The sequence below is a fragment of the Pseudorca crassidens genome, chromosome 14, assembly GCF_039906515.1.
Source record: "Pseudorca crassidens isolate mPseCra1 chromosome 14, mPseCra1.hap1, whole genome shotgun sequence".
NCBI classification, from domain to species: Eukaryota; Metazoa; Chordata; class Mammalia; order Artiodactyla; family Delphinidae; genus Pseudorca; species Pseudorca crassidens.
Genome location: NC_090309.1, coordinates 19,586,540 through 19,608,378, shown reverse-complemented (window position 1 = coordinate 19,608,378; position 21,839 = coordinate 19,586,540). Strand labels below are relative to the sequence as shown.

General features: G+C 37.5%; 1 protein-coding gene across 2 annotated transcripts in view; it reads left to right on the top strand.

Annotated features, from left to right (window-relative positions):
* CTNNA2 (catenin alpha 2) overlaps window positions 1-21,839 on the top strand; it is a 1,189,124-nt gene that overhangs the window by 1,097,700 nt on the left and 69,585 nt on the right. For both annotated transcript variants that reach the window (XM_067704543.1, XM_067704544.1), the window contains exons 13-14: window positions 10,255-10,406; window positions 18,725-18,838. In XM_067704543.1, coding sequence (XP_067560644.1) covers window positions 10,255-10,406; window positions 18,725-18,838 — 266 coding nt within the window. The remainder of the gene's footprint in view (window positions 1-10,254; window positions 10,407-18,724; window positions 18,839-21,839) is intronic.

Sequence of the window (21,839 nt, the reverse complement as noted above, 5' to 3'; positions counted from 1 at the left end):
GATCAGCATCCATGGTACTGGCCATGGAATGGCAGAAGGGCCAGTGCTGGGGTCCACAGGAATTGGTGGCCAGGGTGTATTAACTGGGCACAAGTGAGGCAGCAGTAAGTTCCTTTTACCCAGAATCCCTACCACGTCAGCAATAGGTGTTGGAATCAAAGAAAGGAAGAATATGTCAACAATCACTTGAATGGGAACATCATTAGAATATTCCAGAAATAGTTTGATTAGGAAAAATAAGAAACTATGCTTGTAGCTGGGATAACATATGGACATAAGAACCAGAAAGATTCTGGATATTCCTGTCAAGTTGACCCCAAAATTACCTCCCCACTCGGTTTGCCTTTCTATATTTTACCTGTTCTCTAACGCTAGCTGATTTCTTCCTAGAGAAGAAGCGAAGTCTTCTGTAACCATACCAGCCAATCCCACTCCTCTGTGCCCCATTACTCACTGTCACTCATTAAGGTCCTACCAGGTGTTGCAAACTCTGTGTTTGCTCATTTTTCTGTCTTAAGGTACCTCTCTGTTCTCTGTCCCCCTTCTATTTTCTATCCAGGTGTGTGTGTGTGTGTGTGTGTGTGTGTATGTTGCTTCCTAATTTTAAAAATTGCATGTTTAATGATCAAGATCAGAATCTTTTAAACTAAGAGCAATAAATTCCTAGCAATTATTTTATTACATCTTAAAATTTAAAATCTCATTGACGCCAAAATTAACTATTTATCAAGCTAGGTTTCTACAAACACTGTAAGCTAAATAAAGCATCATGTTCAGTTCTTTACTCATTCCTTAAGTTTCAGAATGAAATGTGCCATCCTTTCCTCTTAACTTATAAACAATTTGTGATTATTTTTGAAATGCTGATTTTAAAATGTAAGAACTTTCCAAGCAAGCATTTTCTTTCCCTGGGGAAAGGAATTTGTGTCTAGACAAAAGCAGATGCATGCTGCCTGATTCTCTCAGGGTAGTTATCGTGGACAGAATTTAGAAGATTTTTTTTCCTTCTTCTAAGCAGTCCTTTTTCATCTTTCATCAAACAATTCAGCTCATGGGTTATGTATGGCCTTCTGGAGCTTGAGTTTGATTTTGATGTTTGAAATGTACATTATAATTTTCCAAACATGAGTTTATGAAAATGGCAGCCTTTAGGAACTCCCACAGAGGGAACAGATGACTGACTCTGACGAAAGAAAGTCCAAGAATATACACAGCATGGAAGAATTAGGACTAGCCAGGAGGATGCTGATGGTTGTCTAGAGGGGTAAAAACAGCTGACAAATAGTCACCAGGGAATAGGGAGCAGATTAAGCTGGGCTTCTTTCGTCCTGGCTCCTAGCTTCCAGAGCTCAATATTTTCTAACTTGATGAAGAATTATCAAGAGAAAGCACGGTGAAAGCTAGTATATCACTGGCCTAGACAGAGAATTATTTCAATTTAGAGAGTTTAAATATTATTTCCATACTCCCTCCTCCACATTTAAAAAACATTTGGGGATACTTTACTCAAGATTCACATCCAATCAATCAGCTAATATAAAATAGTAGTATGCATTTGAGGTAGAAGGAAAACACTTTCACAAGAATATTAGGTTAAGCTGAGAGGTTTTTTAGAAATAGTGTCTAATTTGAGATAGGGAAGATGGGTTTGATTTTTTTTTTCCAGTTACGAGCTTTTTGGTAAAGTCTCTAACTTTTAAAGGTTTCCTTTCTTCATGGATCTGGTGAGGTCATACTGTAATACAGTGTCTAACACTGGCTTTCTTGGCAATGAAGATAAAATGAAAATTCTAACAGTGAGTTTATAAAATCTTGTCCTGAGGGCAGATTTCATAGGAAATTAATTATTAAAAATGCAAAACCATCAGAAAGATGATGTAGTCCTGCCAAGGAGAGAGAAGGGCATAAAAGCAGGGAAATTCAGTTTTCAGATAAATTGTACCAACTTCCCAATTTTCAGAGATTTCAACACTAATTTGTGTGCTATTTTCAGTTTACTTCACTCCCACAAGGCCCACTTTTTGGTGATGAATCATGTACGTAGCTGTACTTCCAAGCTCCATCCAAAGGAGACCGGATGATTTTGCCAGCTGTAAACAAAGAAAAAGGGGGCGTGGACTGGTAGATAAAAAGGGTCATGATGTGAAGATGACAATTACAAGAAACATTTACTGTGAATCTTGTGTGCTTGGCACAATGGGAAGCATCTTACGTACATCCCACTTTTTAGTCCCTTGAAGGCAAGATCATATTTATTTTATTTGCCACTTTATCCCCAGTGACTAAGTACTACCTATGTTTATATTTAAAATTGTATATAGAATTTATAGAATGTATTATTTTTAAACCTTATGTAAGACCAGAAGGCCAGCTGTTTTACACTTGTGTAAACTGAGGCTCAAACTGGTTAACTTGTAAATAAATATAATCAAATATCAAGATTCAATTAAGCTTCTGCCTGAGTGCAATAAATATACCAGAAACCTAGACCAGCATAGCTGCTACAAATGAATGAACAGAAATTTTAATATGTCTTTCTGACTATTTTTACTGTTATTTCTACTTCTGGCATAGCATATTTTATTAGTTAGCTATTGCTGTGTAACAAATCACACCAAAGCTTAATGGATGAACGTTACAAACATTTACTATCTCATAGTTTCTGTGGGTCAGGAGACCAGCACAGCTTAGCTGGGTGGCATTGCCTCAAGATCTCTTGCAAGGATGCAGTCAAGGTATGGGCCAGGGCTGCAGTCATCTCAAGGGTCAATTGGTGAAAGACCTACTTCCAAGCTGACTCACATTGTTGTTGAAAGGCCTCAGTTGCCTTATTGGACATAAGGCCTCAATTCTTTATTGGCTGTTACCAGAGGCTCCTCTCCATTACTTGCCATGGAGGCTTTTCCATAGACCAACTGGCTTCCATCAGGGTGAGCAAGTGAGAGAGCAAGAAAAGGCAAGAAAGATGGGAAGCCAGCACCTTTCTGTAACCTAATTACCAACGTGACAACTTATCACCCTTTCTATATTCTATCAGTTAGAAGCAAGTCATTAGTTCCAGCCCACTTTCAAGATGACAGGATCATACAAGGGCATGAATACTAGGAAAGAATGGCCCATCTCAGAGGCTGACTACCACACATACATATTTGCAAATGCATAAAGATGGGACAAACAATAAGGGTGATGACTAGCATAATTAAGATAGAATATTAAGACATATGAACAGATCCCACAACATGGATTTAACAGGGACATGTTTAACTTCTGCCATAATGTACCTATTTCTTCGTGCAGTGCCTTCCATTGTGTCTAGATAGAGCTATGCAGTATCTGCCCAGGAGGGGAGAGGGTAATAACAGATCTAGATAGTGAGGAAATAAAAGCCAAGATTGGAACAAGGTGATTGGAGAGGAGAGTTGGAGCAGAGAAGGACAGATTTGAGAAATTGCACAGAGAAACAAGACAAAGCTAGTACATAATTCAAAGGTAACAGTGTACATGTCAAACAGAAGAAAGAATCTAGTGACATTACTAGGGAACATTTCATTTGACTTAGTATCAGAGATTCAAACTTTAATCTCAGAAGAAGCTGAGTGGTGATGAAAATCATAACCAGTATTAGAGCGAGTGTGCAAAATCAAGAAGTAAAGGTCTGGATAATGCAAGAAATGCTAGCTAAGTGTTTCAACAAGATTATGGCCACTCTTGTACTTGTAGGAAAGCCTCTACATCTACTGGGAGTGCATGGGTCTATAAATTACAGACAGTAATGAAATAGCCTTTGTTCATGAGGTAGACTTATAGATCCACTTGATTATTTCTTGTCCAATAGATAGAAACGTAAGCAGCTCTAAAAAGAATTCTGAGCTCAAGATTTTGAAAGGTCCCTGTTTGGGATGGGGGGACCCTAGAACATCCTCTAATGACTTAATTATAGGTCATGAAGTTCTTTACTAAAGTTACTGAATCAATATGAAACAATGACCAGTGGCTATGGTTTGTCCTCCATCATTTTTGAGTGTTACCAAAGCATCAAATATGTTACAGCTTCAGTTTGTGTTAGTTCCTACTTCTACACTAGTAAGACTTGGAGCTTCAGACTCAAACAGGCTCCTTTCTAATTGATGATGCTTCATGGATGTGCTGAACTATCAAGGTACACACAGAGTCTTGTAAATGCCAGTCAGACTTTCTTCTGGCCAAATTCAGGCCTGAATGATGGTTTACATCATTCTCTCCTTTATATTCTCTTCTCTTAACCTGACATCTAATTGGGGGCTATTTGAATAAAATTGCTTAGAAATGTCTGATAGAAACCATTTATAGGAAAGAATCCATTACCTACAGAAACATCATCACGTAGTATTTTCCTGATGTAGGGGGATACTAGAGTTGCCCCCACAGAGTCTCCCCAAATTAATACTTTCTGGCTCCAGTTACTCTGATTAATACCTAATTCTCTGCCTAACTTCAACTGTTAAAATGGAAGCATCATATCTATTTGTAATGGAGAGGGTGTGATTATACTGATTCTTGTACTGGAATTGGCCACAATTCTATCCCGGTCCTAATATTTTATTCTCTTTTTAGATTATTTCCAAATGTTCTCATTCTTATTTTTCTATTTTATATTAACACTTATTAGACTGGCTCTTTCTCTAGAACAGAGGCCTTGTCTATTTTTTTCTTTTTTATCCTCAATAATAAAATTTGTGTAAGGAACACACTCAAGAAAGCATGTTGGTTGACTGCACCGCCACAATTGGATGACCCCTATGCATGCAGATATGCTAGTTTGGCTTTGGTCAACTAGTCAAGTATACAATAATAAATCTTTCTCCATGCTCAGTGGTGAAGCTTCTACTCAGGTGGTCCTGAAAGGATTCTGAGCTCAGTTTTTTGAAAGGTCTCTCGAGACCAAAACTAGAATGCCCACTAATAACTTGGTTAATGACTCATGAAACTCTTTAATAAAATTACTGAACTAATATGAAATGATGGGCAGAAAGAGAGCGACTTAGTATGTTGAATGTGATACTGCTCGTTTTGTCCCTGAAATACTGGGTGACAAATTATTTCCTTCTTACTTCCCATTCTTTCACTTCCCATCCTTCTCCCAGCTGGATATAGCTGTGCCAGAAGCATAATAAGGGCTTAAGATGCAATGAATGAAGAAGAGATGGTCTCTGCCTAAAAGTGACTCTTGTGGGAAACAGCTGACATACAGAAATGGCAGACAATCCTCATACAGTGTACTAAGTACTATAATAGTGCAGGCATAATTAGGATGTTATAAAATTGTAGAGAATGGCCAAATTTGGAGTGTCTTGGGATTAAAGAAGGCTTCACAATGGCAGACAATTCTGAACTGGTTGTTGAAGATTGAGGAGGTATTCAGCAGGGGCAAACAAAGAAGTACATTTTAGTAGGAGAGAATAAATTGATCATGGACATGGTATGACATGGTGTGTCTCTGTCATATTTGAAGACATAGAAGTAATTCAGTCTAATTGGAACATTTGAATATATGTAAGAATAAGTGGGGCGACAGAGACAGATAGGAATTATAGTCAGGTGTCAGATGTTTGTGTTTATATCTTGATAAAGAGATTTTATAGTCCTCTCTATATTAAAAGAAGTCATTGGAATATTTACAGCAGGGCATGGACCTTTTAGGTGGTTACTCAGAGGCAATGGAGTTGGTTGGCTAGTCATTTCTACTGCCTCTATTTAACCTTGGATTCGGTTCTTATGGCTGTCGGCAGTCCTATTTGCATCTTTAGCACAATGTTTTGTTCAATTTACTGACTCACCCTGTGCTCTAAAATTTCACCTCTGAAGTCTCCCAGGAGGATTCAGTGCAGATCTTCCTCACCTCTGTTTTAGGATCTCGATCAACACTAGAATAGGTGACCTTGATTTTTATATGCATACTTAACTCTGATTTCATTACTCCTGGAATATCATCATTCTGTGGCCTAGTGTGCACTCTGCATACAAAAGTACAGTGAGAATTTAAAAGTTTATTTCCAACTTTGATCACCCCTTCAGGACATAAGCTATTAAGAGCAATCCAGGATTTCTGATAAATAACAGTAAACTGGTGTCTACATTTTTGGATGTAATTCGTAAAGTAGAAGGAAGCTTCTATTTATATAATCCTATATCAGAAATTCTGTTAATATACAATGTGTGAATCACAAAGGCAATGCTGTGTTTTGTCCTAATTAGGGAGAGGTAGAATCAGCATCATATTTGAAGTACTTTGAGACTGTTTCTATCTCAGTATTACTTTGAGGGTATTTCATTTTTCAAGCCCTATTAAAGTGTTGGAAGAATTCATAATTAAACTAACATCTTAGGTTCTGTCAGAATGGATCATTGTTCTATAAACTTTTGTTTTTCTGTCTTATCACTTTAAAAACCTGAGAGGATAAAACTAAAACAGGAAAGAAAGCACCAATGTGGAGAGCAAAAGTATGTTGGTTAAAGAATTTTAGCAGTTGACCAAGCCCTAAATAAATAAGTATTGAATGCACTTAGGAACAGAGCATGGAAGAAAATTTCCTTAAGGGTCAGACCCAGAAAAACACTGACTTGTGGTAAGAGAAATGGATGTCTTGTCAGTTACAATAAATAAATATCAAATGGAATGTATTCAAATTCTAGGTTTTATCAGCTTGAGGAGTAAAATAAGGTCATTGGAATATTAATGCTAAACTGTCCTTTGAGCCCCTATTTGAAAAGTAAGGATTCCACACCACTTCCTCTACCATTTTTCCTCCTTGGAAAATTGACGGTATTTTCTCTTCCAATCTCTTCTTTCTGCCTCTTCTGACAATGCCACATCCACAACACTGTTGTTCCTTCAAAAACTGCACCTCCTAAATCTCCCAAGAGAGATTCTGTATTCCATGCTGGAGCAAACAGAATGCCCTCTGCCAAACTTGGTGTTTCAGAGTAGTACTGGGTATGTTTTGGGCCCCAGAGCATCCCTTATGAGAATGGTCCCTTTAGAGTTTAGCTTTCTTCTCTCTTTCTTGAGAGAATCCGTGCAGAGTGGAGAAAGAGAGCATATCAGTTCCTGCATTTTCCTCTTCCCCAGCTCTTCCTCGGGGTGACCTTGAACAAAGCAACACAGTCCCACTTTCCCTTTTGGACTTCATCAACGGTTTTCACAGGGAGGGTCTAGTGGATAGGGACTACTCGACTCAGTTTTCCAGCTGGTGGGTCTTAGTGGAATATTAAGCATTTGATCACAGTCAACATTTCTGAGGGTCTTCCTCACTTAATACTATGGATCAAATTGGATTCTATTATGTTTGGGCCATGAGCTAGAACTTTATTTTGTCAGAGCCTTATTCTATAAGGAGAAATAAAGTCTTCAGGGTATTACGTTGATCTCTTTTTAAATTTGAATTTTGAAAAGATTCAAAAATACAAAAGGAACAGAGACTCATGTAACTGACACTCAGCTTGTACCCCAAGGTATAACAAATATTATTTGGCAATATCTGATTCACATTATTATTTATTTCAAAAATAAGATACACCTGAGGCCTCCTTAAGACCTCTACCTAATTCCATGCCTCTCCTTCTGCTCTCAAAGGTAACCACTATAACTTAAGGTTACATACATCTTTTCAGAACATGTGTAATAAAAATGAGTATATGTTTAAATTATGCACAGTATTCTTGTGCATTTTACAATTTCTCACAAATGACATATCTTTTTAGCTTTCTGTTCCCAGTAAACACTTAGACCTCAGGACTTACTCGATTTAATATACTGGCTATTTCCTGATTTACATCCTTAAGTTCATTTTGTCCCATCCATATATATAGTCTGTGAACCTGGGGTGCACAGATCACAGTGGTTCCCCCCTGAGTTAGAAGACTCAGAATAGGTCTGGGTTAGAGTCTGTTGAAAGAGCTCCCTTAAAGCAGTTATTATCCTCAGGTTTAATGTAACTCTTGTTATTATTAACTCTTGGAATATTCAACCTAACAAAAAACAACTGTAACTCTAGAGACACAAAGACATTCCTTTGCCCCCAGTGTACTCAGTCTCCTTATCAGTATCTCCTCAGAAGTCAGCATTTGGCTATGCCCTAGCTAATTTCGCAACTCACTGACTGGCTCTGGAAAGCATCATTTTACTAGATTTTGACAAAGCATTTGCCAAAATGATATGTTCCCATTTTCCATTCCATCTATAGTAGAAGGTTTCCCTTTGATCCACATGCTCAATAAGACGGATATTTTAAGTTTTGATTTGTTTGCTCCTCCTCCAACAAGTATGAACTATCTCATTATTTACATTGTAATTTTTCCACTCATTAGTGAAGTCAAGCATCTTATGTATTTATCAATAATATGGGATTTCCTTGTCGTGAATTGCCTTTTCTAAACTTTTGTCTATTTTTCTATTTTTTCCTTATTGATTTGTAAGAGTATTTATCTTACATGGAGGAGTACCAGTCACTTATCAGTTATAAAAAAGGGGCAAAAATTTGTGCAGCTAAGTGCTACAGATACTATCATATACATCTGTAAAATTGTTGATGGTCATTATGGCAGCTTAGATATCAAATGGAATTAATATTATTTAGAATTTTGAGTTTAGGAAAGGAAAGGAGTTTGTAATTTCCCTTAAGAAAGCTACTCATGTGAAAATGACACATACAAAAATGTTTTCATGCTTAAGGATATCAGTTTCAATTATCTAGATTATTTAGAAATGTAAAACAGTTTATTCCCACCACAAGTGTATAGCTGAAATGGTCTTAGTTTACTGTGGTGGGTTTTAGAAATATATTTTCATTTGATTCATATTTGCAGCAATATTCTCAACGTCTTCCAAATTCCTTTCATATAAAAGCAGTTTAAAGGCCCAATTGAAAAATTCAAGTAGTATAGAGAACCATTCATAGCAATTTACTCACAGAAGGAAATTCACCCCTTGCCATGCTTTGGTTTTGATAATTTCTGTTGAAAGAGTGGTTACTCTGTTTTCCTCTTACCCTCCTTTTTTTTAAAATAACATTTGACTTTTCCTAGTAGAAATACATTTTTTAAGGAATGTTTTATCTTGAATACTCTGACTGTGGAGAGTAAAGTAATTTAGCAGAGTTTCTCCCACTAGGGATTAGAATGGATGTTAAAGTATCCACAGACTTTGAAAATGAGTATAACGACGAATCAGGCCTGAAAATTCAGAAATGGAAATAGATGAATGACGTTTCTATTTTATTGTCCTTGTAAATAAAAAGAATTGTGTTTTTGGCTTTCCTTTGCCATATGAATTGATTGTTACAAGATAACAGCTGAAAAAATTGAATTATAATTTTCGAGAATCAGTGAATCAGCAGCATTTCTTAAGTAGCCACTAAGTTTACTTTCCACAAACTTCCAGTGTGTATGTAATTGTCCTTATTTAAGGAAAGAGATGCCCACGTTTTAAAATGTTCATATGTATCCTCTTGCACATCAACAAAGTTCTGGGAAAATGGAACAAAATCAAATTATCTTTGAGTCCACTGGTCTCTTTTCATAGCCTTTCTGATGGAATATTCTGGGTGTTCCATCTCCCCTCTTACACAGTCTTTTCACAAGCCTCCCTCCACAGCCATCTCCCCACCTCCAGTGTCTCAAGGCCTGCATTCCAGACATAAGTGGAATGGATTGGATCATTTCATTTACATTTTACTATGAAACAACATAGATTAAAGTCTGCTATTCAACCAGCTATGACTTTAGCATTTAATGTTAGGTCCATATTTATTGAGGTTTTCTAAAGGCCAGATGTCATCCAGTGCATTTGTATGTGTTATCGCATTGAACCCCAAGGTAAGAGCTTACTATCATATTTTATATACAAAGAAACAGATTTAGAAGAGTTAAGAAAATGTGACCAAGGTTTCACAGCTAGGAACTAACAGAATTGGAACTTAACTTAGGATAACATGAAACCTGGACTCACATACACTATTCCACACTACCTTAGGCAGGTTTCAAAAACTTGCTCTGTTGCATACCATCGCCATTCAAGGAGTAACGGTTTGCTTTCCTTGCTGAAGGTAAGTGGCACAAAGATCACTAAATTGGATCCACTCCAAAATGGACAGGCAGGCACCCAGCTTCATTGAAATGTTGGGACACCCAGAGCCTGCCATCTTCCCTAAGGACTGAAACAAGGGAGCATGAAAGAAAGATTGTCTAATCCACTGCTTTTCACTTTGTTTAACACAGTGATGCCACGCTTTGCTGAACAAGTGGAGGTTGCCATTGAAGCCCTGAGTGCCAACGTCCCTCAACCATTTGAAGAGAATGAGTTCATCGATGCTTCTCGCCTGGTATACGACGGTGTTCGGGACATCAGAAAGGCTGTGCTGATGATCAGGGTATGTGAGGTCTCTGTAGCTCGGAGATGAATGGAACTTCTAGTAGGGGCCCCAAATAATTTACTCTTTGTTTTTTTTAATTATTTAGTTTAACTTGGTAAGCTGTTTAGCTCCTCATCTAGTCAGACAATGGGGACTTTTTACTTATAAAGGGATGAGTGATCCCAACAAGCCTAGATCAGCACTGAATATCCTGAAGGGTGATGTCCTGCCTACTTCTTACACACATTGTTGCCTAAATTTGATACCAACTTAGGGGTGCCCCTTCCATTCCCTATTGCTAACACTATTTCCCATTAGAATCAGAAAGCCATGCAATGGAAAGAAATGAAGATCACCCAGCTTAGTAGTATTAGTGATAATGATAATAATAATGATATTGATAATGACAATAAAGTGATACAGAGCTACCTTCTTCTTGTAACAAATAATTAAGACATTATAAATAAGGCTAAATAATCTTTCAGCAAACCTCCCCTATCACCTACCCTACTATCTTCCCATCCTCAGTCTTTTGATGTCAGGTAGGTGTGAGCCTTCCAAACCATTGTCTAAGTAATTATATATAGACACACACTAGAAAACATAATACAGCAGATTTTAAAACTCATATAAGTGTTATTTGCAACTTGCTTTGTTCACCCAATTCTATCTCTATGAAGACACATATCTTACCTCATCCCATTTAACCGCTGCACAATATTTCATCATGAGTTGAGACTATTTTTTCTCCTTGCCTTATCAACAATTTGGCACAGTAGGTTTCAAACACTTTTCTTAGCCACAGAACTCTTTCTTAGTAAACTTAAATACATGTTCAAAAGCATAATTGATGACACAGATATATTTGTGGGTATTAGGATTGAGGCAGAGAAGATGCATCTGTGGTGCTAATCTTAAAAGCCTGCTGTCCAATGGAAATATAATGTGAGGCACATTTGTAATTTTTCATTTCTTAGTAGATGTGTCAATAAAGCAAAAAGAAACAGATGAACTAATTTTAATAACATATTTTATTTACTCAAAGGTATCCAAAACTAGCTTTTCAACATGTGGCACTGGCCACATTTTAAGTGTTTGATGGCTCCATGTAGATTGTGGCCACCATTTTGGATGAGGCAGCCCTAGACTGTATCTCCATCTTCAGCCTCCATAGCTGTCTCTGAGGCTGCTCAGTGAAACCATGAGTTAACTGCTGAGTGCATCTTGAAACACTTTCTCTCTTTTTAGATGCTCAGGGTGATCACTGAGCATCTAAACCGACATCCCCTTAAACACAGTAACAATCAATTTATTTTCTGTGTGTGGTCCCTCAATACTTGAAGAAGTATCTGTGATTTATTGTTCTCTCTCTATAACACACACCTACACATTGCATAAGTTGTATCAGACAATACTAGTTATACGTAACAATGTGGAGTTCAACTTTGGACTTTGGAGACTGTCAAATATATTTCCTGTTCTTCTAACTTCCCGCATTTTAGATCTGTCAAACTCTTACCATCTTTCAAGACCTGGCTCAAATCTTCTTTCCCTAAATTTTCTCCCTCAAAAATACTGACCCTATTCTTTAGCTACCTATAACTCTTTCTGCTTGTGATCATAATCGTTACACTATTTCTTTTAATGTCTATTACCTTCTTTAGACTGAAAGTTTGGAAAGCAAAGACTGTATTTTTTATTTTCCCTTCACTGTGTTGCATTGTCTGGCACAGTGCTTAATACTGTGTGTGTTGGGGGAAAGAAAAAGAGATAACTATGCAGATGGGAAACTGACAGAGAGAAAAGGTATGAGAACTGGAGGAGAAGTAAAGGAAGGATACTCAATGTTTTAAGCCTGTAACAAATTATATCATTTTTCCCATTATATACTAACTTGTGAAATAAAGTAATAGACCATGAGAGTTATGTTTTCAAAGCATTTGGCACTAAATTCCACTATAATTCTCAAGACATATTCCCTCTTTTGTCATTTTTCTGCTTTGTTAGCCGTCACATTTTTGTGACAACCATTCAGCTGGGAGGCTGAGGAAGTTTATAGCCATCATTCATTTATTCATTCACGAGCTGTAATAAACCATAATTTTAGATAAAAATGCCATATCTTTGTTACATGAAGTGTCATTCCTCCATCTTGACATTTTAAGTGATTTGATCAGATGGATTTCACACCACTTAAAACTTAGGAAGGGAGAAATGTACAGTATGTACAAATTGTTATTTTAAAAATCATTCTCCATTCAGCACCAGAATGGCTTTATTTTGTGCTTAAATTCTTGGTTTGCTTTCTGTGTATGATGGTTAGGTCCACTTAAAAAAAAAATCATTACACTAAGTCAGGAAGAAAGACAGTAAGACAAGTAGAGCTCTTTCTCAGCAAAACTGGCCATGCCTCCTTCCTCTCAAAGTATTGATTATGCTTTGGAAAAATAAGAATTTTTTTCCCAAAAATAAATGCAGAAAGGACCTTGAAAGGTCAAATTCTCCATCACCTTGCCTCTGAGCAATCAATACATATTTAATGGTGACGTTAGTATGTAGGCACTCCAGGCCAGCTCCAGACAACCCTCTGAAGCATACAAAGCTTGTCCTTCCTATATTCCAACCTCACCTTTCAGGTTCCTACTTCTCTTTGGGAGCAGGTCAACTCTCCCTCTGTTCCATAAAACAGTTTTTTGTTTGCTTCTTGCCAAGGCTTGTCTTTGGTGATCTATCAGCTACATAGGAGTTTTCTGATTACCCTAATATGGTAGTTTAACAAATGGATAGACAAATCTGGCACACCAACATATATTTGATTCTCATTATTTGCAGTAGTTATATTCAGTGAACCCTGAATTAAAGAATACTGAAACACTGCTTCTAGGGGGAATTCAGGGTTAGGTTCCTGTGAGCCTCTGGTCACAATTTCATCAACTGCTCAATATATTAGATTGTTTTATGTTTTTGTTTAAAGACACTTTATTTAATATATATTGTTGATACATGTACATTGAACTCATGGCCAACCACACTATAACTCAGGCCTGAAGGAAGCTTATCTAACCAATGCATTTTCTCTGGAAGGTGCATCACAACCTTCTTGCACTTAGGAATGCTAAACAGCACCTCAGCACATACACTTGAAAGCCATTTTAAGCAGGGAAATAACAAAAAGCACAAAAATGCAAAAATGTGGCACTAAATAGACTGCAAAAAGGATACTTGTTTACAGTACAAGAGCTGAAATAAGAAAGCAGAACATTGTGCTGTATGACCTCAGCTGGAAATTTGCACGTTGAGTGACTCAAAGTTTTTGCCACATTGCACACACATGCTTGTGAATAACTACAAAAGTATTGATTTAGGGATTATGAGAAACTTTGGTGAGTAGGCAAATTCACAAATAAAGAATCTGCAAATAAGGAGGAACAAGTGTATATTTAAGACACAAGGAGTTAAACATTTAATATTGGAAATTAAAGTAGCATAGAAGGTGGTAATATCTTGGTGTCAGAATATCTGTATTCAACAAAACAGTAGTTGCTTCTCATAGAATAACCACGACAAAAAATGATATCTGTACATTGAACTTTTGTAATTGAAACCCATTAATTTGGTTGCATATGAAACTTTTGAAAGCAGGGAAGAGAAACAATAGGGCTTAGGACAGGGTTCAGATAAGATTCTATAGCTTAACTTCACACCTCCCAAAATGGTCATGAAGATGCCCTGGAGCATTGCAAGATATTTTAAAATGTCAAGGGAAACACATAAACATCTCTCAGATACTGTGTGACATAGTAGCTGAAGGTGGCTCACAGTTTAAATATTAGGTTGGTACATTCCTTTTGATCATATATTGATCCTATCATGTATTTGTGATGCAGGGTTTCTGGTGGTTGCTGTGATAAAAAACAAGCTCAATGGATGTTCAACTGTATTCCAAGGTTTGAGAAGTAATGCAGTATGCAACAGGCACTAAATTGTTAGGGCCAATCAACTTAATCCATTTTTATGATCTAACTGCTTAAGAAGCAGAACCATTAGTTTTCTTTTGTTTCTTAGCCTAGAGACACCATGAAAAAATTACTGAGACAATGTTTGAAGCAATAAAGTTTGGGAACCTATGGCTTAACTATTTTGGGGTGGTTGGCATGCTAATTTCCTTCTCTATGCCTCAGTTTGCTTATCTGTAAATGGGACAAATATTACTGCAGCTATAAAGTACTAGTATAGACCTGGCCTTAGTATGTTCCCAAGAAATATTTCCCTTCCTCAAACTTCTGGATGAAATTTATCTTCATACAATCAATTAATGAGATAGAATTTGTTAAATTAGTCAGCAATATTATCAAAACTGCAAAGATTGGAGTCAGAATATTTGTCATAGCTAGAAAATAAAGCGTTGAAGAGACTTTAGAAACAACTTATGTGACAAAACTGATTTACCTATAATAGATTGCTGTTATCAACATGGTCCCATAACATTCCTAGTTTTGTTTCCTTAACTCAATTAAAAATAACTTAGTATGATTTTTTAAAATTTTTGGTAATTGAATCTTAGTCATTCATTCATTTAATGACTTAATTCATTTATTGAATTCTTACTAGATGTCCTACTGTTGGAAGTGCCCTGAATACAGAGGTGAACAAAATAAGAAAGGTTCCAGTCCTCAAAGAATTTATATTCCTTTGGTGGGAGACAGAGAACAAACAAGTAGATATAACATACTAGTTAATGTGAAAACCAAGGCAGTATAAAGGGGAGAGAGCACAGGATGGGTGTGGGTTTTATGAAGGGTGGCCACTGGGTGACGTTTGGAAAGATACTTGGAGAAGGAGGAGGAAACAAGCCATAAGAGTGTTAGGGGGCTTCCCTGGTGGCGCAGTGGTTGAGAGTCCACCTGCCGATGCAGGGGACACGGGTTCGTGCCCCGGTCCGGGAAGATCGCACGTGCCGCAGAGCAGCTGGGCCCGTGAGCCTTGGCCGCTGAGCCTGCGCGTCCGGAGCCTGTGCTCCACAACGGGAGAGGCCACAACAGTGAGAGGCCCTTGTACCGCAAAAAAAAAAAAAGAGTATTAGGGGAAGTATGTTCCAGGCAGAGAGAATGGCACATGTGGCCTAAGAACCCTATTGAATCAGAGATGGGAGCCATTGAAGTTTTCTGAGCAGGACAATAACATGATCTGAGTTAGAGCTTAAGTGGAACATCCTGGTTATACTGGTGAGAATAGGAAGTGTGGTGTAAGGGCAGAAAAAAGGAGCTAAGTTAGGAAGTCTCCTGAGTAATACAGAATAGAGATGCCAGTGGCCAATCAGTCCTGATGAGGGAGATTTTGTTCTGTATTGGCTTTAGGAAATCTTTAATTCTGCTTTCTAACTTCCAATCCATTCCAGTGATTGGAGATCTGTTGGGAAATCCTTCTTCATGCATCCCCCAAACTCTCCTGTTGCAGTTGCCAAATTGTGTCATCTTTTTGCTCCCAATGAAACACATTTACATTTGAGCTGTTCATTTAAATTGTCCTTACTACATTTTTCACATGTCCTGGTGAAATGACTGTAAATTATTCGGCTTTTTCTCATTTTGCTTCTTTACAGAAGCTGTTGTAGAGAAGATTGAGCATTTGATTGGGAAACTGAGGCAGGTAGATTGATCTTGTATTGCAGCTGACATGTGGTGTGACCCTGGAAAAGTCACATGATATACTTGGGCTTCTGTAATATGCACACATTAATCGGATAGAATTATCTTAAAAGGGAGATATTTTACAGGCCAAATACTTTATTAGTAGAACCATGGAACCAAGGGTAGCTCAAAGTGGTTCTTTATTTTTATAAAAAGGCCTTCCCTGAGAGCACATAAGGACAGAATTGAGAGGTTTGACCTTCACTCTCCAGCCTCCAGTCCAGTGAATTGCACATTTTTTCTATTCCTTTTACCCTATGACACTATCTAATGATACAAGTCTAATTATCTCCGGCCCATTTGCAGGCCATCAATATTTTTCCATGTCTCCTTTAATTTGTGGAGGTCCTTGACCACTCAGAAATTAACACTCAAAATGAATAAGTTAAAAAAAAATAACAGCATGGATAGGAGACACAATTACATGAAATTAGGAAACTTCACATGCACAGAACTATGTATATGGGTGGCTTGGATGGGTTTGCTGCACGGTTTAGGCACAAGAAAATATTTTAATCTCATCCATTTGTCTGGTGGTATTTGTGATGGTTAAAAGCACTGGAACCCTCGACTTGCTAGGTGTGGTGCCTTGGAAAATTTACCTAACAGCTCTGAACCTGTTTGTACATCTATAAAATGGGGATTAAATTTATTTCATTAGGTCATTGTAAGTATTAAATCCTTTAGCTGAATGCCTGACCCATAGTGGTTAGTAAAAAATGATTGCTATGATGATGATGATGATTGTAGCTATTGTTTACTAGGTGTATATTTTATTATTAAGCATAATAATGATCACTATCACTTATTATTTTAGTTTACTTTTATTGTTTACCAGGCATTTTCATATATATTTGATCCTAGAATCCAGTGAGGCAGGCAGGGCAAGTAGCAGTTATTATCTCCATTTTATGAGTGAGGAGGTAGAAAAGCTCTAAGTAGCTTGTGAAAGACACACAGCCTATCAGCGGCAGAGTTAGGCCCCAAATGTTCAGGTCCCCTGGGTCCATATCCAGGTTATTTTTTTTTCATTTTTATTTTATTGTTTTTAAAATTTTTATGGGAGTATAGTTGATTTACAATGTTGTGTTAGTTTCAGGTATACAGCAAAGTGAATCAGTTATATATAAAAAAAATGAAATAATGCCATTTTTAAATTGTATTTTGGCTCCTGAGCTGTAGCTGCTTGAATACAAGCTCATCATTATGAGCCTTAGGCTGCCAGGTTGCATTTGCCATTGACTCATCTACTGAATGTGCAAATCACTGCAATGTTTGGACACAGTACTATAGGTACTGTCATTTTCTCCTTTTTTCTGTTTTTTCTGTTGAGTGAGGTTTTCCATTTTATTTTTCTCTGTCCTTTTCAAAAACTAATGATGAAAAGTGTCTACAATCTTGTCATCTCATCTGTCAGCAGAATTTACCAACTTGCTGTAACTGTTCCTCGACACACTCCAGAAAAGTGAGAAATGAACAGAGATTCTTGTCTCTGTCCACAATGAAAACACTACCAGTTATGTGAACCAGGGTTTGCCCACCCCACCCATGCCTGAGTTAATAAAACATGGGAAAAAAACCTCTTTCTTTTAATATTCCTATGAAAGAATATTGAACATCTGTAGATGACTGAGTAAATATTAATAAGGTTGATGTGAGAGAGAAGGAAAACAAGAGGGATATGCTAAAGCTCGGAAAATTACTAAGCATAATGTGATATTGGCACCAAGGACCCCATTTTATGCCTGTCTGACCAATCTCAAGACTTCATCAATAACCACACCTGGTTAATTACACTGAGGTAGAAAAATTAATTAAAATATGCCCTTTTAGTTGGGAAATGGGCAACTGCATCATCAGTGTTGCCTGTGATCTGTTCCTTCCTTTTGAAAGACAGAGCCCTGAGAGGTGGTGCTCCTATGTACCAGGAGGCAGGTTGTGGGTGACCATCAGCTTTCTGGCTAAAGACAGTTGAGCAGAGAATGTCACACTAATGCACTGTTTTCCCTTCCTGCACTGTCCTTGCCACCTCCTGTATTTATCCTCTTAGAATTAACACGGCATGGTAGTTTCAAGTACATGAGTCAAACTGCCTGCCCTAGAAGACTCTGAACAAGGTATATCCTCTCATGTCTCAGTTTCCTTATGTGTAAAATGGAGAAGATCGTGTCTACATCATAGGACTGTCAAGAAAACTGTGTGAGTTAATGTATGTAAAGCACTTAGAAAAGTGATAGGCATATGGAAGGCACTTAAAGCATGTTATCCATTACTACTGTATAGGCACAGAGGCCGCAGCTCCCAGTTAGCCAAGCCACAACCAATCCACTTACAATCATTCTGTACCCAGACAACCATTCTGTTTTTCACTTTCAATAGAGTATTCAATAAATGACATGAGGTAGTCCACACTTTATTATAAAAGAGGCTTTGTGTTAGATGATTTTGCACAACTGTAGGCTAATGTAAGTGTTCTGAGCACGTTTGATGTACGTTAGGCTAAGCTATGATGTTCTATAGGTTAATGTATTGAATGCATTTCTGACATGATATTTTCAACTTACAGTGGGTTTATTGGGACTTAACCCCATTGTAAGTCGAGGGAGATCTGTATGCTGATTTTTCTCTTTTCCTCTGTATTTTTAGACCCCAGAAGAACTAGAGGACGATTCAGACTTTGAGCAAGAAGATTATGATGTACGTAGCCGGACAAGTGTTCAGACAGAGGATGACCAGCTCATTGCAGGGCAGAGTGCACGGGTGAGTGGACATCCAGGACTTTGGTTTGGTGCACAGGGGCTGTGTTCACCAAATTGGTTTGAGGGAATTTCTGATTTCCAGGGACCTGGAATCCCAGAGATTCATGGCTCAGAAATCTGTGCCTCATCTGGGGTTGTTTCTAGCAATTCACATTTTACACATTGGAAGTGACCACCACTGATTCTGATTCCTTCTAATTCCATTCTCTTTCCATAACTCAAAACATAGCAGCCACATTACAGCAAAACTTATGTGTATGGTGGATTTGTTGGGGGTTGGGGGTCATGATTAGATGATTCAGTGACCAGGGGATACAGGAATGCTCAGATCTTACTTTGGCACAGACACCATGGTTCTACTTGAAGTCTCCAACTTTCTGAACCACACAAAAGAAACCACAAATGGAGAATTAGAGTACTACTTTGTTACTTGTGGGCCTATTGTTGCTCCATACTCTGGCCTAGGGTCTCTGATAAACAATACCACATATTTTGAAATTCGTTCAAGGCCATCAGAGTAGAGAGAGAACGTTTTTTCCCCCAATACCTATCTATGGCCAGGGCAGTAGCCCCAGATCTGTCTACCATGTGATTGAAAAAGAAATTACAGAGACATACGAGAAACATACCAGCTTAAGGTGTGGAGCAAGAAGCAACAGAAAGATCACCACTCTGGCTGACATTTGAACACCTTCGAACACTCTGTGACATTGTCCACCAACACAAGTCTTCCACAGAAGATTCTGGAATCTGACCAATCTTATTAGCTGTAGCTCCTTGAGGGTAAGATGTTGGTAATCAAGGCAGGTGGAAGGAGATAAAATTCCTAGGGATTGCGAGAGGGCGAGATTCTCCTCCCTTTAAAGGCTCAGTTTCCATAGGGCAAAAATAATCAAAGTATAGTATAACTGAGAATTAGATATTCTAATTTTCTTTGTTAAGTTTCACTTAAAAGAAAATGAATAGGAAGTATGAGAAAGAGATGGTAATTTAGCATAGGGTTAAGAAACCCTAGGAAGTTCACACTGGCTTAGGAATTGTGAAAGAAGAGTAGGAAATAGTCAATCAAAGACTAAGCTTTATGTTGAGTCAAGAAAGTCTTTGTACTTAAAATCTTATTTCTCCTGATACTCTCATCCAACAACTAAATAATACAGAAGATGTATATGGACATTGATAGGGGTAATGTGAGAGTAAAAGCCAGAGCATTGAAGATGCATTGGCTTTGATTTCAGACAGACTTGGTTTTGAATTGTGAAGAGTAGAGTGGGGACTATGCTGTTACATGCTGCTTAATTTCTCAGAGCTTCAGTCCTATCATCTGTAAAATGTAAATAATAGACTTGTTTGATAAGATTCTTCTGAGGTTCTAATTACTTAATATATTAAAATAATGAGCAAAATACTTGACATATATTAAGTGCTCAATAAGGGATGACTTGTCATCCTTTGGCAGAGAAATCTCTTCTAATCACAGGCTGGTGACAGTAGAAAAGTGCACAAAAGAGTATGAAGCTCCCTACTTTAAAAAATACCTTGTAGACTCTATTTACTCCCCCTAAAATGTTGAAAACAGGGAAGTTAAGCTGAGAGTCCTCTGAGCTTATGCTGGCATAACGCTAAACTAATGCATCAGGTCAAGTCAATTCATCTTCAAAATTAACTAAAACCAGCATTTTTATGTCAATGACAAAGGGCAAGTTTGAGTAATTCACCCAAACATTAATCAATTCAAAGTCAATTTAATTGACTGACTGCAACTTAGTATTGATACAGCCCAAGTATCCATTGACTTGTTTTCTCAAAGACTAAGGCATATTGTAAAACCTTTATCTTATAATCTTTTAATTACCATCTTGTCAAAATGGTATGATTAGCCTCATTTTTTACAAGGAAGAATACAGCCCCATTATACTTCCATTACGTTAGACATCAAGTCTGTTATGATGGCTGGAAACAAAAGTCAGATGGCACCTCTCTACATCATTTATTATTTCTTCACCCAGTGGGTGAAAAGACAATAATAGTCTTTTTCAAAAGATTTTTCAGCATGAGTGATGAACATGGGCCAGGATAATAAGAACAAAGTACCCCTGTAATCCAGCACTTGCTGATTTGTCTTTGCGATCTCTCATGAGGTCTGTGTGAGTAACTTGCAGCAGGCAGCATTAGTTATTGAGTCAGCCTATTTAAGCCTATAATTATATGATGACAAATCAGAGACATAGAATTATGGCTGTAAATTGAAAATAAGAGGGTGCACTGAATTGATGAGATGACAGATGGTCGAACTTTTGACCAGAGAAGTGTGTTAACTTGGTCGAAATTGTGAAGGAGGCAAAAGTTGTCTCTGACAGAGGCAGTTGCTCTTTCCAGCAGCCTGTTCTCTCCTGTTACTTTGTGTTCTCATTCAGAGAAATTCTTCTCTGAAAATGGTAAATTAATCTAAGAGGAGATTATGGTGGGAGAAAAGAATTTAGTACCCACTCCAACATTGCTCTCAAATTCTGAAATTAGAGTGAATGTTTGTTTCCTTTATGTGTTCCTGTCTGCTGCTTGTCTACAATACTTTATGAGAAAGAGAGAGAGAGAGAGAATGAATGAGAAAAATCATACCCTGATCTGATGAAATATAGAAATGATCAGGCCCTTTGTTCCTAAACATGACATCTTATAAACTCTTTCCTCACAAGCTGACATAGTTAAAATTGATCAGCAACAACTCTTGGGCATTTAACCTTCATGATAAAATATATTGTTTGGAGTCACACAAACCTGATTTTAAGTATGAACTTGGCCAAGCTGTGAGGCTTTGGGGTAACTTTCTTAACCTGTCCCTGCCTCGTCCCCGTGTGTGTGTGTGTGTGTGTGTGTGTGTGTGTGTGTGTGTGTGTGTGTAATATATATATACAGCATCTTACTTCATAATGTCATTAGGAGAAATGCATGATGAAATGTATCACGAGTTATTACATAATGTTAAGGTTAATGAAGAAGATGAT